We start from the raw sequence: 23,484 nt of genomic DNA on the forward strand, positions 1-23,484 counted from the left end.
CTCTCTGATTGCCACTGGGGACGACAAAGGAGAGAGAGTGTTCTGTGATTAACATCGGGATTGGGGGGGGGGGGGAAGTCTAAATGATTGAACTTATTGAATGAAATTATTGCTAGTCGGCTCTTTAAAATGCAACAGATCCTGCTGATGCAGCATTTAGAGATAGTTTGGTGTTTTGAAGCACTGATATCTGGAAGATTCCACTATTGCCAAGCTTTTGAGAATACCATGCATAGATTATTTGTTACAAATCCGGTCATAGTTTAGCCTTCTAGCACAGAGCCCTGGACACATTAATTAAAATCCAACTTGCATATCTGAACTCAAGTTGTTTTCTTTTAAAATGAAGGTTGAACTTTTTGTTGACTTTGCATTATATGACATTAATTTTACATCAGTGAATGAATTACATAGTGTATCAAATTAAAGCACAGGTATGCAAGGGGCAGTGGCCCCGTGACCTCCTTGCCAGAACTGCCTGGTCAGGAAATCAGTCCTGTGGTTTAAGCATGTACATGATTGTTTGGAAATATGAGTGTCACATGCGCAACTTAGATAAGTTGGAAGGTCTAAAACTGGATTGCCCACTGCTTACATCCTGCTTCACTTAAATCTACTTACTGCTGCAAGTTTACTGGTCCCAATAGTAAGCCACATTGCCAAAATATAACACAGCAAGAGGGTCAGTTAACGTAAACCATGAGCGATCTTGGAAAGGTTTGTATAAATGAGATGAACCTCAAGTTTATGCTGCTGGGGGAGAAATTTGCTTAGGCCCGTTTTTGGGCCCAAAATGGTCAGCGCTCTCACTGAAGCTGGAGGCCTGAGGCTCGTCTGAAATTCATCTAAATAGATCCAGCGAGCTGCAAGTGCCTGTCAGGCCTCCTGAGGCATTTAGGTAGGTCCCGGGAGGAGCGTGTGCCTGGGCCGGCAGCTGTGAGCACAATAGAGCTGTGGAACCAGGAGGAGTTCTCCTACAGCTCTATGTTTAGGTAAGTTAAAAAGAATAAAATTACCTTTCTGTTGGCAGCCTCTAGCAGTCCCTTTAAATCATAGAAATTTACAGCATAGAAGGAGGCCATTTGGCCCATCGAGTCCATGCCGGCAGGTCCATAGCCCTGTAGGTTATGGCACTTCAAGTGCATATCCAAGTACTTTTTATATGTGGTGAGAGATTCTGCCTCTACCACCCTTTCAGGCAGTGAGTTACAGATTCCCACCACCCTCTGGGTGAAAGAATTTCCCCTCAAATCATCTCTAAACCTCCTATCAATTACTTTAAATCTATACCCCCTGGTTGTTGACCCCTCTGCTAAGGGAAATAGATCCTTCCTATCCACTCTATCTAGGCCTCTCATAATTTTATATACCTCAATTAGGTCTCTCCTGTTTCAAAGAAAACAACCCCAGCCTATCCAATCTTTTCTCATAGCTAAAATTCTCCAGTCCAGGCAGCATCCCCATAAATCTCCTCTGTACCTTCTCTAGTGCAATCACATCTTTCCTGTAATGTGGTGACCAGAACTGCACACAGTACTCTAGCTGTGGCCTAACTAGTGTTTTATACAGTTCAAGCATAACCTCCCTGCTCATGTATTCAATGCCTCGGCTAATAAAGGCAAGTATCCTGTATGCCTTCTTAACCACCTTATCTACCTGTCCTGCTACCTTCAGGTATCTGTGGACATGCACTCCAAGGTCCCTCTGTTCCTCTACACTTTTCAGTGTTCTACCATTTATTGTGTATTCTCTTACCTTGTTAGCACTCCCCAAATGCATTACCTCACACTTCTCTGGATTGAATTACATTTGCCACTGTTCTGCCCACCTGATGAGTTCATTGATATCTTCCTGCAGGCTACAGCTTTCTTCTTCATTATCAACCACACGGCCAATTTTTTTATCATCTACAAACTTCTTAATCATACCCCCCTACATTCAAGTCTAAATCATTGATATATACACCACAAAAAGCAAGGGACCTAGTACTGATCCCTGCGGAACCCCACAGCCTTCCAGTCACAAAAACACCCATCTTGCCTCTGAGCCAATTTTGGATCCAGCTTGTCACTTTGTCTTTGGACCCATGGGCTTTTACTTTTGTGACCAGTCTGCCATGTGGGAGCTAATCAAAATCCTTGCTAAAATCCATGTACATTACATCAAACGCACTACCCTCATCAACCCTCCTTGTTACCTCCTCAAAAAATTAAATCAAGTTAATCAGACACAACATTCCTTAACAAATATATGCTGACTGTCATTGATTAATCCATTTCATTCTAAATGAAGATTTATCTTGCCCCTCAGAATTTTTTCCAATAATTTTCCCACTACTGAGGTTAGGCTGACTGGTCTGTAATTACTCGATCTATCCCTTTCCCCCTTTTTAAACAAAGGTGCAACATTAGCAGTCCTCTGGCACCACACCTGTAGCCAGAGTGGATTGGAAAATTATGGCCAGGGCCTCTACTATTTCCTCTCTTGATCTCTTAACAGCCTGGGATACATTTCATCTGGGCCTGGGGATTTATGACTGGCTTCCGGAAGCTATCAGCCATCTTAAAGCCTGTGTGTGATTGTGAGTTCATACCAAAAACATAATTATCCACTTTTAAAGATGCTAAACCCCTTAATACTTCCTCTCTCACTGTGTTTATTTCATCTAATATTTCACACTCCTCCTCCCAAATTGCAATGTCGACTTCACCCCTCTTTTTTGTGAAAACACACACAAAGTATTCATTAAGAACTATACCCACGTGTTCCGCCTTCACACACAGATTACCTTCATGGTCTCTAATAGGCCCTACTCTTTCTTTAATTATCCTCTTGCTCTTAATGGGCCCAAGTTTCGAGCCGCGCCTAGAACGGCGCAGTCCCGACCTGGATGCCCGTTTTTCGCGCCACAAAGTGCGCCTAAAAAAAACCTCCGTATTCTCCACCTCCCTGCAGGTCCTCTGGCCCTCGGCGCAGCGCAGCAGGAGCTGTAGGGGGCGGAGCCAGGTCCCTGCGCTGAAAACAGTGCCGGGACCTCTGCACATGCGCGCTACAGTGGACACGCAAGTGCAGTAGCTCCAGGCACCCGAAACTGTGTGGGAGGGGCCCGAAGCACGCAGTCCCTAGCCCTGGCCCAATGGCCTCACTGGGGCTGCGTGAATAAGGCTCCTCCCACGGCCAGCTCCTGCTTCCTCCCGATCCGACTCGACTCCCGCCCCCGGACCGGACCCGACACCCGCCCCCCCCCCCCCCGCCCCCGGACCGGACCCGGCACCTGCTCCCCCCCCCCCCCCAGCCCCCGGACCGGACCCGACACCCGCTCCCCCCCCACCCTGCCTCCGCCTCCGGACCCGACACCCACTCCCACCACCCCCTCCCGGACTGGATCCGACCTGACCTCCCTCCCCCCGACCTGACCTCCCTCTCCCTCCCGCCCTCCCTCCCTCCCCCCGACCCGAACCGAACCGACCTCCCTCCCACCACCCCCCCGACCCGACCCAACGCCACCTACCTGTAAATCTGGTGCTGGGGACGGGCCCTGTCCAAAGTCTCAGGCCCGGCCCGTTCAGCCTCCCTACCCCTTCTCCTTCCCCCCCACCCCCACCAATCTTTCCCCCCACCAATCTCCTTCCCCCCCCCCAATCTCCTGTCCCCCCCAACTCCTTCCCCCCGCCATCTCCTTTCCCGCCCCCATCTCCTTTCCTCCCCCATCTCCTTTCCCCATCTCCTTTCTCCCCCTTCTCCCCTTTATCCCCTTCTCCCCCCCTCCCCCCTTCTCCCCCCCTCCCCCCTTCTCCCCCCCTCCCCCTTCTCCCCCCCTCCCCCTTCTCTCCTCCTCCCCCTTCTCCCCATCCCTCCCCCTTCTCCCCCCTCACCCTTCTCCCCAATCCCTCCCCCTTCCCTCCCCCTTCCTTCCCTCTGCTCCCCCCCTCTCTCCCTCTACCCCCCTCCTCCCCCTCCCCTCGCTGTCAGAAACACAGACACTGACAGACAGAGAATGAGAGACACACAGACAGACATAGAGATAGAGACACTGACAGAGACACACTGAGGGGGGCATCCCAGCACGCTGTTGGAGGGCTCCCGGTGCTGCAGTCGGTAAGTAGAAAATATTTTATTTATTGATTTAAAAAAAAAATTTCTTATTAATTTTTTAAAATTGATTTATTGGTTGATTTATTGATGTATTTATCATTTATTATTGATGATGGCTCTTTATTTGTAAAACTGAAGTGTTTAATGTTTGTAAACTTCCCTTTAAACCACCCCCCCCCCATTCCCTACGCCTGATTTGTAACCTATGCCTGATTTTCTAAAGTGTAGACAAGGTTTTTTCGAGCGTACAATAATCTTCACTTATTCCATTCTAAGTTAGTTTGGAGTAAGTTTTCACTCACGAAACTTTGAAATCAGGCGTAAGTGGCCGGACACGCCCCCTTTTGAAAAAAAAATTCTGTTCCAAAGTGAAACTGTTCTAACTGATTAGAACTGGAGCAAACTAAATGACGAGAATTCCGATTTCTAAGATACTCTGTTCTACACCAGTTGCTCCTAAAAATCAGGAGCAAATCATGTGGAAACTTGGGGCCAATGTATTTATAAAACATCTTTGGGTTTTCCTTGATTTTACTTGCCAATATTTTTTCATGCTTTCTCTTTGCTGTCCTAATTTCCTTTTTAATTTCACCCTTGCACTTTCTATACTCCTCCAGGGTTTCTGCAGTATTGAGCCCTCGGCATCTGTCATAAGCCTCCCTTTTTTTCTTTATCCTATATGCCTGTATGCCTCTTGACATCTTAATGGCCACTGGTGAAGCTGTAGAAGGAAGCGAAAAAACTGAGCAAAGCTCAGCTCAGTTTTTGACCAATTTTGGACTGGGGTCCTTAAATAGGCGTTAGGCCTCTTATACATGTTGCCATGGGACCTAACGCTTGATTAAGGTGACTGCCGGTGACCTCTGAATATTGCCTGACTTAATGTGGATCAGATGTATTTTAGGCGCTCTTAGGGCACATGACATTGTCTTACGAAATTGGATCTTTTTGACTCCATTTTGCATCTGAGAAACACATGAAATTAGGTCCAATTTTGGCCTCAATGTCTTTAACTGTTTTATATATTCATTTTTGTTTTCTGTGGTAAAATTGTGCATATTACAGATAATGTGAAGTAAGTATGTGAAATAAAAGAAAAAACTGCCATTTAAAAAAAAATCATTCATGGCATCTGGGCATTGCTGGCAAGGCCAGCATTTATTACCCATACCTAATTGCCCTTAAGAAGGTGGTGGTGAGCTGCCTTCGTGAACCACTGCAGTCCAATGCTTAGTATCCGACTGGTACAACTGAATGGCTTATTAGGCCATTTCAGAGGGCAGTTAAGAAGGAACCACATTGCTGTGAGTCTGAAGTCACAGATAGGCCAGATCAGGTAAGGATGGTAGATTTCCTTCCCTAAAGGACATTAGTGACCAGTTGGGTTTTTAATGACAATCCTGTAGTTTCACAGTCACCATTACTGATGCTAGCTTTTTATTCCAGATTTATTTATTTAACTAAATTTAAATTCCCCAGCTGCTGTCGTGGGCTTTGAACTCATGTATCCGGATCCGTAGTCCAAGCCTCTGGATTACTAGTCCCGTAACATATGCTACCGTACCCTCAAATGTTAAAAATCTAAAATTAAAACAAAAAATTCTAGAAAAAAACACCAAGGATTGACTTTAGGAAGTGACTCCTGACAACGAACTCGGAAGTTGCACAAACTTAAAAAATAACATTCACAACGGATCGTGTAGCTCTGCAGTTGAGTGCCCCAACCACCCTAGCTCCGAAGCAGATCACAATCCCGTTTCAAACAATTGGCTCATACCTGAATAAATTTTACAATTCACACAATTAATAAGTTAAACTACAAATGAACAAGATTTTTAAAAATCCGTTTCTTTATTCCTCATTTTGGGAAGTTAGGTGACAACAAACCCTGTTCGTTGGCAGCAGTCGAGTCCTTGATTTTAATCCTTCCGACCCACCAAAAACCGAGCAGGTGGGCAGTTACAAACTGAGGAGGTTACTTACCTAATTGAAATTCACCCCTTTTGCGCCAATTCCCATTTTATCCTGCGGATCCCGATTGCATTTGAACTGAGGTCTGAGTGACGAAGCTCTCCCTCCAGACCTGCAGATCTGCAGACACAAGTGACTCTCCAAGGTAAGTGTAAAACTTCCCTTTGTGGCATTAGGAGGAGCAGGCGTGCTCCTTTGGGCTCCACAAGGAGTGTTGCAGCCTTCCCTGCCTCTGACTCCTTGCTTTCCCTGCCCTACCATGATACTGTCCTGAATCTTCCTCCCCGCAATTTATCTGCTTGCTAGCGAACTGTTCCTTAGTGCCGGCTGGAAACCTCTGGCCACCCAAACGTCCTCTTTTACCCACCAGCCAGCTGGTATTTACTGTCTGTTTCAGGTGAGCATGTAGATGAGGCCTGAAAGTTCAAATACCCCTGGCCTGAAACTTACATAAGCAAGTATGTTTTGCACTTAGCCAGCCCCCCAGGTTTGGAGCATCTAAAAAGAAGGGTTAATATTTCAGGTAAACATTTTGAGTTCTGATGAAAGCTTTCTACCTGGAATTTTAACCTGTCTTTTATCAGTTGTTGATTGACGTGCTATGTATTTGCAATAGGACAGCAGTAATTGGAAGATACCAGTTGTGGTTCACAGATGGGTATTAAAACGTGACTTTTTCTACTGGAGTACCAGGATATTTACTATGCATAGTACAGCAATCCCTTACGCTAGCTCTTTCTGATTGTGCCATTGATATGACGTGTGTTGTTTCTAACTCTGATTTATAAAATAGACAGATTTGTACTGTGACATCGATTTTGTGGAGTATCCAAAGGCAGGATAATAAAGATTAAAAACTTGTGACAGAATGATATCAGTAGTGGCATAATGACTGGTTTGCTAAAATTAAGTCTGTTGCTGACTGAATCATTAATTACGTCATCATTAATAATGTTATTGCCTTACAATTTGTTCAGTCAGTATGAATACTACTACAATGTGATGTGTTACACAATGCCTTTTTAAACTGGATTTTGATATGCAATTCAAAAAGCATATTGCACAGCCTGCTTTTTAGCTTATATTAATCTGAGCCTCAAATTATATCAATTGCATTTAATATCGTGAGGTAAATTTTCCCATTTTTAAGCTGAGTACTTTACTCCTTTCCTAGCTGAAGCACAAACATAGGATTTTTTTTTGGTGGCGGGGGCAGGAGAGTAATTTCAATCGAAGTAATCTTTATGCCAACAATTTAATTCCATCCTCAGGGGATACGGACAATCCAAACCCTACTATATTAGTATCACATTGGTATGAAAACTCACATCTCTGGTTGTATTTTCATATGAATGTGATGATGGTATCAGTAGGAAGAGAATGTGGGCTTGGTCTGAAACTTGTGTGACTGCCTTTAGATCATCAAGCAGTAAAAAAGATTTTTGATTTATATTCATTGCATTAATTTTCCACGTTTGTGCTGTTGGATTTCAACAGTGTCAGCGCACCATAATCACGCCTGACACCAAACAATATCCAGGAAGTGAACATCTTCCCATCAAATTGATTCCAAAAAAAGGAGGTCTCCCAAGTAAATCCAATCTAAATCTTAATCTAAATCTTAATCAGTACCTTTATTTCTTTATTCCAGGTAGTGACTGCCTGGCTTCCTGTCAAATCAATCCAAATCAAGTCATGTGCTGGCCTGATTACCATTAAATTGAATTCAAGGCAAACTATAACCACAATAATCACTGTTTTCTCTTTTAATTCAATCAGAATGTTTAGAAAATGAAGAAGAACCCAATGTTTTGGCTTATGATGCAACTCGTAAGATCTGAAGCCGAATCTCCTTCTAAACTTTGGATTTTCTCAGTTTGTTTGGCTGTCTGAAACCAACATTTAGATGACAAAAGATTTGAAGAATTTGAGCACTCGAGTGGTCTCTGAAATACAAAGTATCTCAAAAAATTGATCTTAGTTTATGTGAGTGGTTAATTTCACCAATAAAGAAAGTCTTGGATTATCAAACCCCCAAAACACAAGGAGATGAATAAATATTCTATGATATTTTTATTATTTACTTCATCAAGGAAAATATAAAGAGCACACTGAGCATAACTTCACAGCATCTGCAGAACATAAAAAGCTAGATTCTCCTTGTTTCTTTTCCAAAAGTATTATTTTAATAGACCTCATCCTCCTAAGGGTATTTTTTAAAATGAGAAAGAATGACAACATTCTGATATTGTCTCTCAGAGGAGATAGTGGTGGGCCAGTGGGGTTTATAAGCAGGAGAAAATGTCTTCATTTTTCAGTCTTCAATTTTTTCCCCTTCTCTCCTAAGGTGCGGACTCCTTGTATGGGTGTTAGCTGCCCTCTGGTACCTCGACAAGTGGCAATTCTTCAGCCTGGAATTTGAGGTCCGGACAACGGCAAATTAGCAGCGTTTGCCGTCATTCCGCCTTTGAAGCTAACCATAACTTTGGGATTTGGTGCAGGCTCAATGCAGAAATCTTGAAGTTGTCTGTCATTCACTGCTCCTCCACAGGCTGCACTGCAGAGCCGGCAATCAGTGAAATCACTCAAATCAGGGAAGCTGACAAAAAAGTTGGCTCTTCCGCAGTAATTACGTTGTTAAATTCCCCACTTAGAACCAAATGATTAGGTGTAACTGGGGTTTTAATAGTGTAATGACTGCTAAACAAAAATTATGGGCCTGAAAAAATAATTTTAATATTGTGCAATGTCAAATTTATCCATTTTAATAAAAATTAACATTTTGTTTTAAAGTTTGTTCATCTATATTTCAGGTTTGCCTTTTCCCCATGTGAGAGCCCCGATCTTTGTTTTGCTCTCTCTAACATTTTTTAAAATTAGAATTTTAAGAGCTTACTCACTTCCTTGTTTGCTGTTATGAGAATTCTGGATTTTGATTGGTTGCTTAGACAACTTATTGACGTCACAGCAGCTCGCACTAGGGGAACCCCACTATATTCCGTCAATTTGGATCACGCACCAGTAAACCCAAATTTCTCGACACAGAGATTGCGAGATCTTTGTGCGAAGCTTAATTCGGAGCTGTCAGCAAACACCTTTGACTCTGATTGCAAATTCCGGGCCAGAATGTACAAACCTAAGTAGTGATTTTTGCTATCGCAACACAGCTTGATTCTGTCCTCACCTGACATCCAGACACATGCACTTTCTGGCAAGAATTATTAGATAGTGATTGTTGTGGGAACTCTAGTCTTTTTCTTGTCAATTGATGTGAGGTGCCATTGTTGTAAAGGGTAAGTTGTAAACTCATTTCCAGCTATTTTCTGCCTGTGTAACATACCTCTCCAGTAGAGTACATGATTTTTATCAGATAAAACCGGTATGCAATGTACACACACACTCTGAACATGATTTTTCCATGTTGGATTTTAAATAGGTGTGTTCACAAAAACAGTTTCTGCCAAAATAAATAGATCTAATATCTGAGGAATGAAGAATGCCACAGAACTATATGAGAGCAGCTCATTTGCCTATACTCTCAATCGTGGAATGCTGCAAGGTGTGAAGAAGCATAAAGATAACAAAAATAATTTTCAAATTCATAGGATTACATAGGATACATGGCACAGAAACAGGGCATTCGGCCCAACCAGTCCATGCTGGCGTTTATGCTCCACTCAAATCTCCTCCCGTTTTTCCTCTATTAATTCTATCAACATAACCCTCTCTTCTCTTCTCTCTCATATGCTTGTCTAGCCTCTCTTTAAATGCACCTATACTATTCACTTCAACCACCCTCCTGTGAAAGAAAAAAGACTTGCATTTATATAGCATCTTTCATGACCACCAGACATCTCAAAGTGCTCTACAGCCAATGAAGCACTTTTGGAGTGCAGTCACTGTTGTAATGTGGGAAACGTGGCAGCCAACTTGCGCACAGCAAACTCCAACAAATAGCAATGTGATAATGACCAGATAATCTGTTTTTGTTATGTTGATTGAGAGATAAATATTAGCCAGGACACCAGGATAGCTCCCCTGGCCTTTCTCGAAATAGTGCCATGGGATCTTTTACGTCCACCTGAGAGGGTAGACGGGGTCTTGGTTTAACATCTCATCCAAAAGCTTGCATCTCCGACAGTGCAGCACTCCTTTAGCACTGCACTGGAGTGTTAGCTTAGATTTATGTGCTCAAGTTCCTGGAGTGGGATTTGAACCCACAACCTTTTGATTCAGAGACAAGTGTGCTCCCCACTGAACCACAGCTGACACTGTGGTAGTGAGTTCCACATTCTCACCACTCTCTGGGTAAAGACGTTTCTTCTCAATTCTCTGTTTGATTTCTCGGTGACTATTTTATATTTATGGCCTCTAGTTATGCTCTTCCCCACAAATGGAAACAGTCTCTCTGTATCTACTCTATCAAAACCTTTCCTAATTTGAACTCAATTAGGTCACCCTTCAGCCATTTTTTCAAGCGTAAAGAGACCCAGTCTGTTCATCTTTTTCTGATATGTATACCCTCCAGTGCGCCAGCGCAGCCTTCGGCTGCCTGTGGAAAAGAGTGTTTGAGGACCAGGCCCTCAAATCTACCACCAAACTCATGGTCTACACGGCTGTAGTAATACCCGCCTCCTGTATGGATCTGAGGCATGGATGATGTATAGAAGGCACCTCAAGTCGCTGGAGTTATATCACCAACGATGTCTCTGCAAGATCCTGCAAATATCCTGGGAGGACAGGCGCACCAACATCAGTGTCCTCGACCAGGCTAACATTCCCAGTATTGAAGCACTGACCACACTCGATCAGCTACGCTGGGCAGGCCACATAGTACGCATGCCAGATACGAGACTCCCTAAGCAAATGCTTTATGCAGAGCTCCTTCATGATAAACGAGCCTAAGGAGGACAGCGGAAACATTATAAGGACATCCTCAAAGCCTCCCTGGTAAAGTGCGACATCACCACTGACATGTGGGAGACCCTGGCCGCAGACCGCCCGAGGTGGAGAAAGTCCATCCGGGAGGGCGTTGAGCTCTTTGAGTCTCGATGCAAGGAGCATGAAGAGGCCAAGCGCAGACAGCGGAAGGAGCTCGCGGCAACTGTCCCACCTGTAACAGGGTCTGTGGCTCTCGTATCGGACTATTCAGCCATCAAAGAACTCACTTTGGGAGTGGAAGCAAGTCTTCCTCGATTCCGAGGGACTGCCTATGATGATGATGTATACCCTCCAATTTCTGGTCTCATCCTTGTAAATCTTCTCTGCACCCTCTCCAATGTCTCTATATCCTTTTTATAATATGGTGACAGAATTGTATGCAATACTCCAAGTGTGGTCTAACCAAGGTTCGATACAAGTTTAGCATAACTTCAATACTTTTTAATTCTATCCCTCTAGAAATAAACCCTAGTGCCTCATTTGCTTTTTTATGGCCTTGTTAACCTGTCTTGCTACTTTTTGTGACTTATGTATATTTTTTTATTCGTTCCTGAGACGTGGGCATCGCTGGCAAGGCCAGCATTTATTGCCCATCCTTGCGCTTGGGAAGATAGTGGTGTGCTGCCTTCTTGAACCACTTCAGTCTGCAGTGAAAGTACTCCCACGGTACTGTTAGCGAGGGAGTTACAGGATTTTGACCCAGCGACGATGAAGGAATGGCAATATACTTCCAAGTCAGGATGGTGTGTGACTTGGAGGGAAGGTAATAGTGTTCCCACGTATCTGCTGCCATTGTCATTCTTGGTGGTATAGGTCGCGGGTTTGGGAGGTGCTGCCGAAGAGGCCTTGGCGAGTTGCTGCAGTGAATCTTGTAAATGGTACACACTGCAGCCACGGTGATGCATGGACTGAATGTTTAAGGGGGTGCTTGGGGTGCCAATCAAGTGGGCTGCTTTGTCCTGGATGGTGTTGAGCTTCTTGAGTGTTGTTGGAGCTACACTCATCCAGGCAAGTGGAGAGTATTCCATCACACTCCTGACTTGTTCCTTGTAGATGGTGGAAAGTCTTTGGGGAGTCAGGAGGTGAGATGCTTACCGGCCTCTGACCTGCTTTTGTTGCCACAGTATTTATGTAGCTGGTCCAGTTAAATTTCTGGTCAATGGTGCCCCCAGGATGTTGATGGTACGAGATTCGAAGATGGTAATGTCGTTTAATGTGAAGGGGCAGTGGTTAAACTCTCTCTTGTTGGAGATAGTCATTGCCTGGCACTTGTGTGGCACGAATGTTACTTGCCACTTATCAGCCCAAGCCTGAATGTCGTCCATGTCTTGCTGCATGTGGGCATGGACTGCTTCATTATCTGAGGAGTTGCGAATGGAACTGAATACTGTGCAATTATCAGCGAACATTCCCACTGCTGACCTTATGATGGAGGGAAAGTCATTGATGAAGCAGCTGAAGATGGTGGGGTCTGGGACACTGCCCTGAGGAACTCCTACAGCAATGTCCTGGGGCTGGGATGATTGACCTCTAACCACCACAACCATCCTCCTTTCTACTAGGTATGACTCCAGCAGACACTACAGCCTGGTCTTTTTCACTCATGTGCTGGACTCCACCATCATTGAGTATAGGGATATTCATGGAGCCTCCTCCTCCCATTAGTTATTTAATGGCCCACCACCATTCACGATTGGATGCGGCAGGACCACGGAGCTTTGATCTTATCCGTTGATTGTGAGATCGCTTACCACTGTCAATGGCATGTGCTTCTGCTTTTTAACATGCATGTAGTCCTGTGTTGCAGCTTCCCCAGGTAGACACCTCATTTTTAGGTATGCCTGGTGCTGCACCTGGCATGCTCTTCTACACTCCTCATTGAACCAAAGTTGGTCATCTGGCTTGATGGTAATGGTAGAGTGAGGGATATGCCGGGCCATCAGGTTACAGATTGTGGTGGAATACAATTCTGCTGCTGCTAATGGTCAACAGTGCCTCATGGATGCCCAGTTTTGGGCTGCTAGATCTGTTCTGAATCTTCCTTTTTAGCATGGTGGTAGTGCCTCACAACATGATGGAGGGTGTCCTCAGTATGAAGATGGGACTTTGTCTCCATAATGACTATGTGGTGTCGCTGCTACCAATGCTGTCATGGACAGATGCATCTGTGACAGATAGATTGGTGAGGACGAGATCAAATAGGTATTTCCCTCCTGTTGGTTCTCTCATCACCTGCCACAGGCCCAATCTGACAGCTATATCCTTCAGGACTCGATCAGTAATGGGCTATCGAGCTACTCTTGGTGATTGGCATTGAAGTCCCCCACCCAGAGCACATTCTGTGCCCTTGCTCCTTCCAAGTGGTGTTCAACATGGAGGAGTAATGATTCATCAGCTGAGGGAGGGTGGTAGGTGGTGATCAGCAGGAGGTTTCCTTGCCCATGCTTGACCTGAAGCCATGAGGCTTCATGGTGTCCAGAGTCATTGTTGCAGACTCCCAGAGCCACTCCCTCCTGACCGTATACCACTGTGCCGCCCGCCCTCGTGGGTCTGTTCTGCCAGTGGGACAGGACACACTCAGGGATGATGATGGAGGAGTCTGGGACATTGACTGAAAGGTACGATTCTGTGAGTATGACAATGTCAGACTGTTGCTTGACTAGTCTGTGGGACAGCTCTCCCAATTTTGGCACAAGACCCCAGATGTTGGCGAGGAAGACTTTGCAGGGTCGACTGGGCTAGGTGTGCATTTGTTATTTTCAGAGCCGGTGCTGAGGTCGATGCCAGGTGGTCTGCCCGGTTTTATTGTTGGTCGTAGCAGTTTTGTTACAACTGAGAGGCTTGCTCGGCGAGTTCAGAGGGCTGTTAAGAGTCAACAACCACATTGCTGCGGGTCTGGAGTCACATAGGCCAGACCAGGTAAGGACGGCAGATTTCCTTCCCCAAAGGACATTAGTGTTTTTTTTACAACAATCCGATAGTTTCATGGTCACCATAACTGATACTAGCTTTTTATTTCAGATTTATTTAATTAACTGAATGTAATTCCCCCAGCTGCCATGGTGAGTTTTGAATTCACGTTTCTGGATCATTAGTCCAAGCCTATGGATTAATAGTCAAGTAACATTATCACTATGCTACCATTCCCGACATTTGTACTCTGAGATCCCTTTGCTCATCTACCCCACCCAGACTCGCTCCCTATTCTTCCTACCAAAATGTAATATCTCACATTTATCTGTGTTGAATTTCATTTGCAAATTATATGCCCATTCTCCAAGTTTATTAATGTCTTCCTGTAATTTGTTGCAGTCCTCATCAATATTAACTATCCCCCTCAATTTGGTGTCATCCGCAAATTTAGAAATTGTGTTTTCGATTCTAAAGTCTAAATCATTAATATAAATTGATAAATCATTAAATATAGAAAGCTGTTTACAAATTTTAAATAATTTCCCAAGTCCTTAAAAATATATCCACTACATTTGAATTTCCAATAAACAGCATTTACAGGCAGTGTAATGGTGTATATATATGGTAGTTTGCTTTTTTTCTTTATGAAATAGAAACCTCTTTCTGTAATTGAACAATTTTCTTTACTAGTTGCTGATTTGTACTTGTATATTTGTTGGGTACAGGGTTAGTCTTTCTATCTGAATTCCCTATAAAATAAAAGATGCTCATTATTTTGTGTTTCTAATTTTCTGCTCCTTTTCTCTGTCCCTGAAGACACAAGGAATTTTCGGAATGCAGGCTTGGGGCACGGAACCTTGCCTAGTGGCAATGCTTAATGGCTGGTTTCCCATGCTTTATTTTTTAAATAAATGAAATCAGAAAATTGGCTGTACCAACTTATTTATGCTGGCGCACAACTTCACAAGTTCCATCAGCCCTCTAATGTGATTCTTGACAGAAAGTATCAGCAGACTATCTGATCCTGAGATGGCTTCAAATGAAGCCCAATCCTATGTTCACTTGACATGCACACATGCTGCATTCCAGTAGGTGTCACTAGATAATGATCAGGGGCAAAACACTGCAGGCTAATATCTCTCTCTAGCTCAGTTGTAGCAGCCCAACTTATTGTAACATATTGACAAATATATATATACCTGTACTAACAAATGTGCATTTTCAAATAAAAATTTCAGAACCTCAAAGGGTTAAACTTGAAAAAAAAACGAGTAGAAATTGTTGCTGGCTGTAATAGCAGGTGAATGTTTAATGTGTTTATTTGATATTCCTCCGTCTTCTATTTTACCAGAGTCTTTATCCGCTTGAAATCAATGGGTTAACAGCTCCCTGAAAACAGCAGATGTACGAACGCCAAACATGTTGAGCATTCATCTGCTATAATTGACAACAGTAATTTCTAGTCTAAGAAGTTCCATCTAATCTTAATGCCAATTCAAATCAATATCGGATTACATAATTTTTTTTCTACCTGCTTTATGTCTCTGAGAATGCCAGGATACATAATGGAGAATGATAGTTAGATTTGATTTATGGTTTTAATTAAGTCCATTTAGGCTTACAAACGGATATTGTTTCGATGCGATCAATTTTCTAGAGCTTTAATTTTGACTCAATACAATACTATTTACTCTGTTACAGTGCCTAAGAAACTGCTGGATGAAACCAACCCCAAGCCAACTCATTATAAAGGGATTCACCACCCCAATTTTCCACCACACCCCAAGCCTTATGATCCTAACATTATAGGCGATGGTGTCTTCTCCCATGATGTGCTACCCTTTATAACAGAAGCTTCTGTGCCAGGTATGTTATTTTGCATCATTTTAAAAGGAAGTATTAACGGAGAACCAACTACATCAAGATAGATGGCAATTAAAAAAAAATTAAATGCTAATTGTTGTTTAATTATTTGTAGTTGCGGGGCTTCTCTGTATAGAGATCCCCAATGTTCATCCATTAACATAGAATAGATAGTGGGGTGACATTGTATGAAGGAAATCTGAGCTCTACATCACCTGCTGCTGCCATTCAAATGAAGTGGATGAATGCAAGGCCCCAAAGGGATCCCTCGAAATACAAATAAAATAACAAATACTTATTTTCAAGAAATAAACGGTTTGACTTTAAAAACTACAGATGTGCCCTAGGAAACTGTGCACACTGGACCTGCCTTCAGCTAACAGTGTAATAGCGCTGGGAAAAAATATTAAACCCAAGCCCAGTTATTTGGGAGAGCCTGCAGCCTTCAAATAAAACTTTAATGAAGGCATTCAAAGATTCAAGAGATAATTCAATAGATAAATGTAATCATGTTAATGCAAAATGCATGTTTTTAAAAATGTATTTAGTTTCAATCCTTTTGACAATATAAATTTCAGTTATTGAGAAAAAAAAGGCACTTATGGGGCAAAATTCAGGAGCAACGCATTTGGGGTGCTAACTTTTGAAAGCTGGAAAAATTAGCGGCAGGCGCTAATGATTCTGAGTGTTCTCTAAATTTGGTGTTAACACTCCAGGAAGGAAGTGGAGTGCTAAATCAAGCACTATCACTTATGTGGGAGTACTAAAAGATAAAGGGGGTGCAGTCATGGTGCAGCGCTGCACAATGGGCTGTGCAACGCTGCTGCGATCCGAGGCTTCTTCCCTCCCTTAAAGGGAAGGGCCATCGCTGCGGGATCTGCATTGGGATGAATTAGCTGGTCCCTGACGGCAACTGTGATCCGGCTCGATCAACCCCAAGAACTCCAGCAGGGTGCTGGGCTGATTGATTGTGGCCAAAGAAAAATGGCAACAATTGACATTCTGCATTTAAACAATTTTTCTGCTTACCACACCATCATCCCTTTTAACTTGTGCCCCCTAAGCACCAGGCCTCCCGAACAACGCCTCCTGCAGCTGTCAGTGTTGTCACCTGGCGATGCTGCAGGGGGTGGAACCGAAGTTCGGGTCCAGGCCGCAATCGGGCTGATGCGCAGGACAATGACGTCACGATCACCAGGCGCAGGAGATCATGCGCAAGGTGTTACCGCCACCGCAAACCTCTCGCCGAAGTTAGCGGGAGGGTTTCTTTTGTCGCGCCCAGTCGGTAAGTCGTTAGCGTCCCGTTATCACCCCCCCCGGAGGCGATAGCGGGAGGTGCTAAGATGGCCAATTTCTTGGCCTTAATTTCAACATATTGAATATTCAAGAGGAGCATATGGGATAGCATATTTAGATCTTAAAAGGAAGAAAGCATAAAGGTACTGATGCATAATGACCACATATAGACAAAACATTACTGATCCTGCATGTTCCTATGAAGAATTTTCAGAATGCATTTTGTGCAATTAGTGGGAATTTACATAGTTTCAGGAATGGGATGAAATAAGACCTTTTCATTTTAAATGTGGACTTAAGAATTTATAATGGATAAAGTTAGCACAAAACTGTGACAATAACCCTGACAACAGGAAGTAAGATTTTATAGCCGGGAAATATGCAGAGATGTAAGATACTTGTAGATATGTAGCATCATACATTGGAGTCAAAATCAAGTGTAATCTTCAGGCGAAGGAGGGGTTAGTGGGCGAAGGAAAGGTTAAAGGGCGAAGCAAGGGTTAGAGGGCGAAGCAAGAGTTAGTGGGCGAAGGAGGGGTTAGTGGGCGAAGGAGGGGTTAGAGGGTGAAGGAGGGGTTAGAGGGCGAAGGAGGGGTTAGAGGGCGAAGGAGGGGTTAGAGATAATTGGGCAGGATGTGCAGATGTAATTCAGTCCCCATTTTCAAGTCATAAATTCAGACCTTATTTTTATGTAACACTGATTTAGTATTAATATTTATAGTTGAATAGCAAAATTTACAAATGTTTGGGAAGCAGAGAAGTTGAGTTGGATGGAGCATAGGAATTTATCTCCGTGCAGGCCGAGTTGCTGAGAAATGCAAAACTGGTGTGCTGCAGTGCCACTATTGATGTGCAGTGTGACAAGTTTACTAAGGCAATTTCCATTATAAGGAGTTTATATTGGAATTTATAATGGAAAAAGGTGACAGGAAATGCATGCAGATGTAAGATTTTTAATATATAAATAGATAGATAGAAGCTATTGTAACTTTCAAATTATCAATTATTTTGAAATATCTAAAACAGTTTATGATCAACAGCATGATTTTCAGCTTATTTATTTCACTGGTGATATTGAGCAAAATACTGCAGATGCTGGAAATCTGAAATAAAGACAGACAATGCTGGAAATACTCAGCAGGTCAGGCAGAATCTGTGGAGAGAGAAACATTTCAGGTCAATGAACTTTTGTCAGAACCCTGACAGAATAGTACTTTTATTCTTGAACCTTTAGTGACATCAGTGATTTTCAGGATCCTGTCCTTACTCTAGTATTTGTTGCTATCCTCTCTCATACTCTAGGTCCGAAGGATTCGCTTTCTCATTCTCTTTACTCCCCATCCTAAATGGCAAGCAATAAAATATTGTGTGACCATATGTTACGTGATAAAATCTCCAGGAATATGTCCAACCAGAGTTGGCATCCCCAGTTTTGCCCTAGACCAGCAGGTGGGGCCCAATTTATTTTTACATGGGATTACATAGGATATAGGGCACAGACACAGGCCATTCGGCCCAACCAGTCCATGCTGGCGTTTATGCTCCACTCAAACCATCCTTCCTCATCTAACTCTATCAACATAACCCTTAATTCCTTTCTCCCTAATAAGTTTATCTAGCCTCCCCTTAAATGCATCTATACTATTCGCTTCAACCACTCCCTGTGGTAGCGAGTTCCACATTCTCACCACTCTCTGGGTAAATAAGTTTCTTCTGAATTCTCTGTTTGATTTTTTGGTGACTATCTTATAATGATGGCCTCTTGTTCTCTCTGTGTCTACGCGATCAAAACCTTTCATAATTTTAAAGATCTCTATTTGGTCATCCCTCAGCCTTCGCTTTTCACTTGTGCCATTTGATGGCCTGGTAGGCCTGGTATCACCAAGCATTCCACTGCCCGTGATGCACCCAACTGATGATAGGTTGAGCATGTGGGAGGTCCCCATATGAGAATCCTCGGCCCCACCCTGGCCTACACCACTGATCTTGTACGGGCCCGATTGGTCTCATAGAATCCCCAAAATAAAGCCAGAAACAGCATATCTGTGTTCTGGCCTAATTTCTGACCCTTTTGCTGACTCCTGCAGAGATACGATAGGAATGTGTTGGAAGGGCTGCAGATTTTTGGCATTGTATTTAACTTTGTTTAAGATACAACCACATCTGCAATGTAGAGAAGTCTATTTTTCAGATCTTCCATAACAATTGAATGAAAGATATTAAACCAAAAAAAAAAAATCAGGATTTCCTGGATAACTTGTTTAGAGTATATTAAAATTTAACAGCTCGAGGCAAAGCCTGGGAGGTAGCTGATAACATCTCAATGCTTCTATTACAGAAGCATTGCCAACCCTTAGCAAATGTAAATTAAATTATTAACATTTCTTATCTATAACTTGTGAGAGGAAGTTATATCTTGTCTTGGCTAAATATAATAAAAGAGCCTTTGAAGGTAGCAATAAAATCCAACGGCTCCACCTTTTACTTAGGAGAATTGGGGAACAATGGTTTAATGTGTTTGGTCTAAAGTCTAAGAAAAGTTACTGTTATACACAGGAGTCACACATGGTGGATTGCAGCCCTGTCACACAACACCTGCAATATATCTATGCTTTTTTTCCTATATGGTTTAAAATTATTGTTTAAAATTTTATCGTAAGTGCATCATGACTTTATAATTTTCACATGAATAAGAGTTTCATACCATTGCTTGGCATACTATGTATTGGGTAGTATTTTACTTCTTTGAAATTTAATTTGATAATTTTCTGTGTGAATGCAGAAGAAAAGAAGAAAGGAAGATCAGCTTTTAATTACCCAATGGACACTAAACCCCTACCAGCCCCAGTGGATGAAATTGACAAACAACTTCTGGAAACAAGAGGCATTCGGACTGAGATGGCATTATTAAGCAACATTCTGGAAACCTATTCTTATATCATAGGTAGGTCAATATGTTCAAATTTGTTTTGTTACTTAGTGGGAAAAACTAATAATGGTAAGGGAAGAAACTTTTCTTTCTAAAAAACAACTTGCATTTCTAGAACACCTTTAACATAAAGAACATCTCAAGGTGTGTTACAGCTAGTTATTAGGAAAACCCATAAGAAGAGAGCGGTTAGTATTTGAAGTCTTGGTCAAACCAAGTCTTGGCTTTTGTGAAGGTTTTTAAAGGAGGAGAGAGAAGCAGAGAGGCAGAGAGATTTCTGGAAGGCATTCCAGAGATTAGGCCCTTGGTAGGCTGAAGATTTTGCTGCCAATGGTGAGAATAAGTAGGGGGATTACAAGAGGCCACAATCAGGGCAACAAAGAGTTTGGTGGTTGGGGTCATTACCTCTGGTGTCCCCCAAGGATCTATCCTTTGCCCCCTCCTATTTCTCATTTACATGTTGCCCCTTGGCAACATCATCCGGAAACACAGCGTCAGTTTCCATATGTACGCTAATGACACGTAGCTCTACCTCACTATCACTTCTCTCGACCTCTCCACGGTCTCTAACTTGTCAGTCAGACTACTTGTCCGACATCCAATTCTGAATGAGCAGAAATTTTCTCCAATTGAATATTGGGAAGACCAAAGCCATTGTTTTTGGTCCCCGCCACAAACTTTGTTCCCTAGAGACTGACTCCATCCCTCTCCCCAACTCCTGTCTGAGGCTGAACCAGACTGTTCGCAATCTTGGTGTCATATTTGACTCTGAAATGAGCTTTCGACCACATATCCACAGTATAACTAAGACGGCCTATTTCCACCTCTGTACCATCGCCCATCTCTGCCCTTGTCTCAGCTCATCTGCTGCTGAAGCCCTCATCCATGCCTTTGTTACCTCTTGACTTGACTATTCCAATGCACCCTCCCATATCCTACGTAAACTAGTGGTGATCCAAAACTCGGCTGCCCATGTCCTAACTCGCACCAAGTTCCGCTCACCCATCACCCCTGTGCTCGCTGACCTACATTGGTTTCCTGTTAAGCAATGCCTCGATTTCAAAATTCTCATCCTTATTTTCAAATCCCTCCATGGCCTCGCCCCTCCCTATCTCTGTAATCTTCTCCAGCTCCACAACTCCCTGAGATGTCTGCGCTCCTCTAATTCTGCCCTCCTGAGCATCCCTGATTGTAATTGCTCAACCATTAGTGGCCGTGCCTTCTGTTAACTAGGCCCCAAGCTCTGGAACTCACTGCCTAAACCACGCCGCCTCTCTACCTCTCTTTCCTCCTTCAAGACGCTCCTTAAAGCCTACCTCTTTGACCAATGCACTAATTTCTACTTATGCGACTCAGTGTCAAATTTTTATTGCATAACACTCCTGTGAAGTGCCTTGGGACATTTCACTATCCTAAAGGCGCTATATAAATACAAGTTGTTATAGTTGTTGTAAGACTGGAAGAAATTACAGAGCTAGGGATGGACAAGGATATGGAGCGGTTCAATCCATGTTTGGCCCGTTTACGTGCGTAAATGGGTGGAATGAGGGCCAACTAGGCAGCCAACGTTCTGTACCTGAACGATGTCTCAGAGATGACAATCGAATATTGAGTCTGGGCAGGTTTCAAGTGTCGAGATGGCTGCCTAAAACAGGTGTTAGACCCCTTGCACGTTCCAATGAGGTATCCAATGCCTATTTTAGGATCCCTCAGAGAAACTGGGCAGCCCTAAATGGAGCAGGTACAGGATCTGCTCCTCCAAGTTTTCCAGGCATGGATACGGCCTTGCAAGCGGTCGCCCCCATAAAGATAGCTATTTTTAAAAGTTTTATGTTGAGCCAGGAGTAGCTGAGTGTTAGCAGTCAATCTCCGTCCTTCTCTGATTCACACCAACACATTTTGAATAAGCATGAGACACTTGATGGTGGAGTATACGGAATAAATGTAATTGATATACAGCACAGTGATCGGCCTAACTGTGTACAAAGAGAACAGCTTTTCAGTTTCTGTATCTTTCAAGCTCTCAGAAGAACGATTGAAAACCACGCTCCTTTAAACATCATATTTTGCCTACATCAAAGTCATAGACAAGGGGACTGAAATTCAGCCTCCCAGTAAACCTATTATGGCCGGAAAGTGGTGGCCGCACGGCAGTGTCAAATAGCTGCCGATTTTAGGTTGAATGGCCGCCGCTCACGAAATTCTCCTCGGTGGTTTTTCCGGTGGTTCCCACTTCCACCCCGCTGCTGCTGAACCCTCCGAAGTGCGTCATCAAAGCGCACACCGCCGATCTCCCGCCCCACAAGCAAAATTCACGTAATAAAATCATGCAGCCGCCGCGCGGTGCCCCCGACAGTTTTTTTTGTCGGAGCACTGTGCTTGCAGTGTGTGCAAAATGGCAGTGCGGCCGTCATTAAAGGGCAGGGCGCACTGCCGCGGCCACCATCTTATTTTTTTTGTTGGCCGACTGCCAGGTCGGCCTGACAATTATGTCCCCAGGTTTGGCCAGGCCGCCAACAGGCAGCTTGGCACCCCGTCTTGTGTGCCAGGCTGCTGGCCCAGCCAAAACCTTCCAGTGGACCTAACTAAAATAATCGCAGAGCCTGCAGTGGCTCTCCCCTTTAAGAAGCCAATCCGCTCACCCCCACTTCCGCCCCCATTATGACCAACTTCCGCTCCGCTCGAGAAAAAAAGACAAAGAGCTGAATTTCGCGCAAGAGGCCACTGCATCCACTGCGGTGGTGCAAACACGAGAAACAGTAGGTGCGACCTGTTTCCGGCGGAGGTGAATTTCTGCCCCAAGACCTCATGACGAATCTATTCCCATTTCCTTTGAAGACAGACTATTCATGTAAACAGTTGTAGTTGTTTATTCCAATGCTACTTCTCTTAGACAAGACTTCCTGACCTAACTGTTCTTAACCTCTTTGAAAACCAAGCATTATAAACTGTTATCTTTCAATACTATTGTTAATTTTCATTACCCTACCCTAGCCAGCAAAGTTATACTTTAATCATCCATGGCTGATGTCATTGCCATCACGAAATTACTTGCACCAGCACTTTTCATATAAAACACTTGGGGGTTATTTTGGTGAAAGGGTGAAAACAGGCACTTAATGGATCTGTGCTAATAAGACACGCTTGTTTGAAAGTCTAGTTTTAGCTTTGGCCCCGATTGCTGATTATCTTCATTTGAACTTGCCTGGAGGTGCTAAAGCAGATAACTGAAGGTTTAGCACACAAACTCTGATTAGACACAATTTTCATGGAGCAGTGTGGGCTCCTTGCATCCATTCCCACCGAAGGTGTGAAGTGTGGTAACTGACATGGTGCGACACATTCCAGGATGGCTCAAGGACCATGTGAGAGGGCGCAAAGGTTCTCGGATATGACACTGGTGGTCCTGGTGGAGGAGGTCCACAAGAGGAGGGATGACCTGTACCCACGGGGGCGAAAGGAGTCCACCTCATCCT

General features: G+C 43.6%; 1 protein-coding gene across 1 annotated transcript in view; it reads left to right on the forward strand.

Moving 5' to 3' along the window:
* Positions 1-23,484, forward strand: part of LOC139266825 (protein eva-1 homolog C) — a 328,149-nt gene that overhangs the window by 271,309 nt on the left and 33,356 nt on the right. The window contains exons 5-6 of the mRNA XM_070884432.1: positions 15,622-15,786; positions 19,862-20,023. Coding sequence (XP_070740533.1) covers positions 15,622-15,786; positions 19,862-20,023 — 327 coding nt within the window. The remainder of the gene's footprint in view (positions 1-15,621; positions 15,787-19,861; positions 20,024-23,484) is intronic.

The sequence above is a fragment of the Pristiophorus japonicus genome, chromosome 7 (assembly GCF_044704955.1).
Source record: "Pristiophorus japonicus isolate sPriJap1 chromosome 7, sPriJap1.hap1, whole genome shotgun sequence".
Lineage (NCBI taxonomy): Eukaryota > Metazoa > Chordata > Chondrichthyes > Pristiophoridae > Pristiophorus > Pristiophorus japonicus.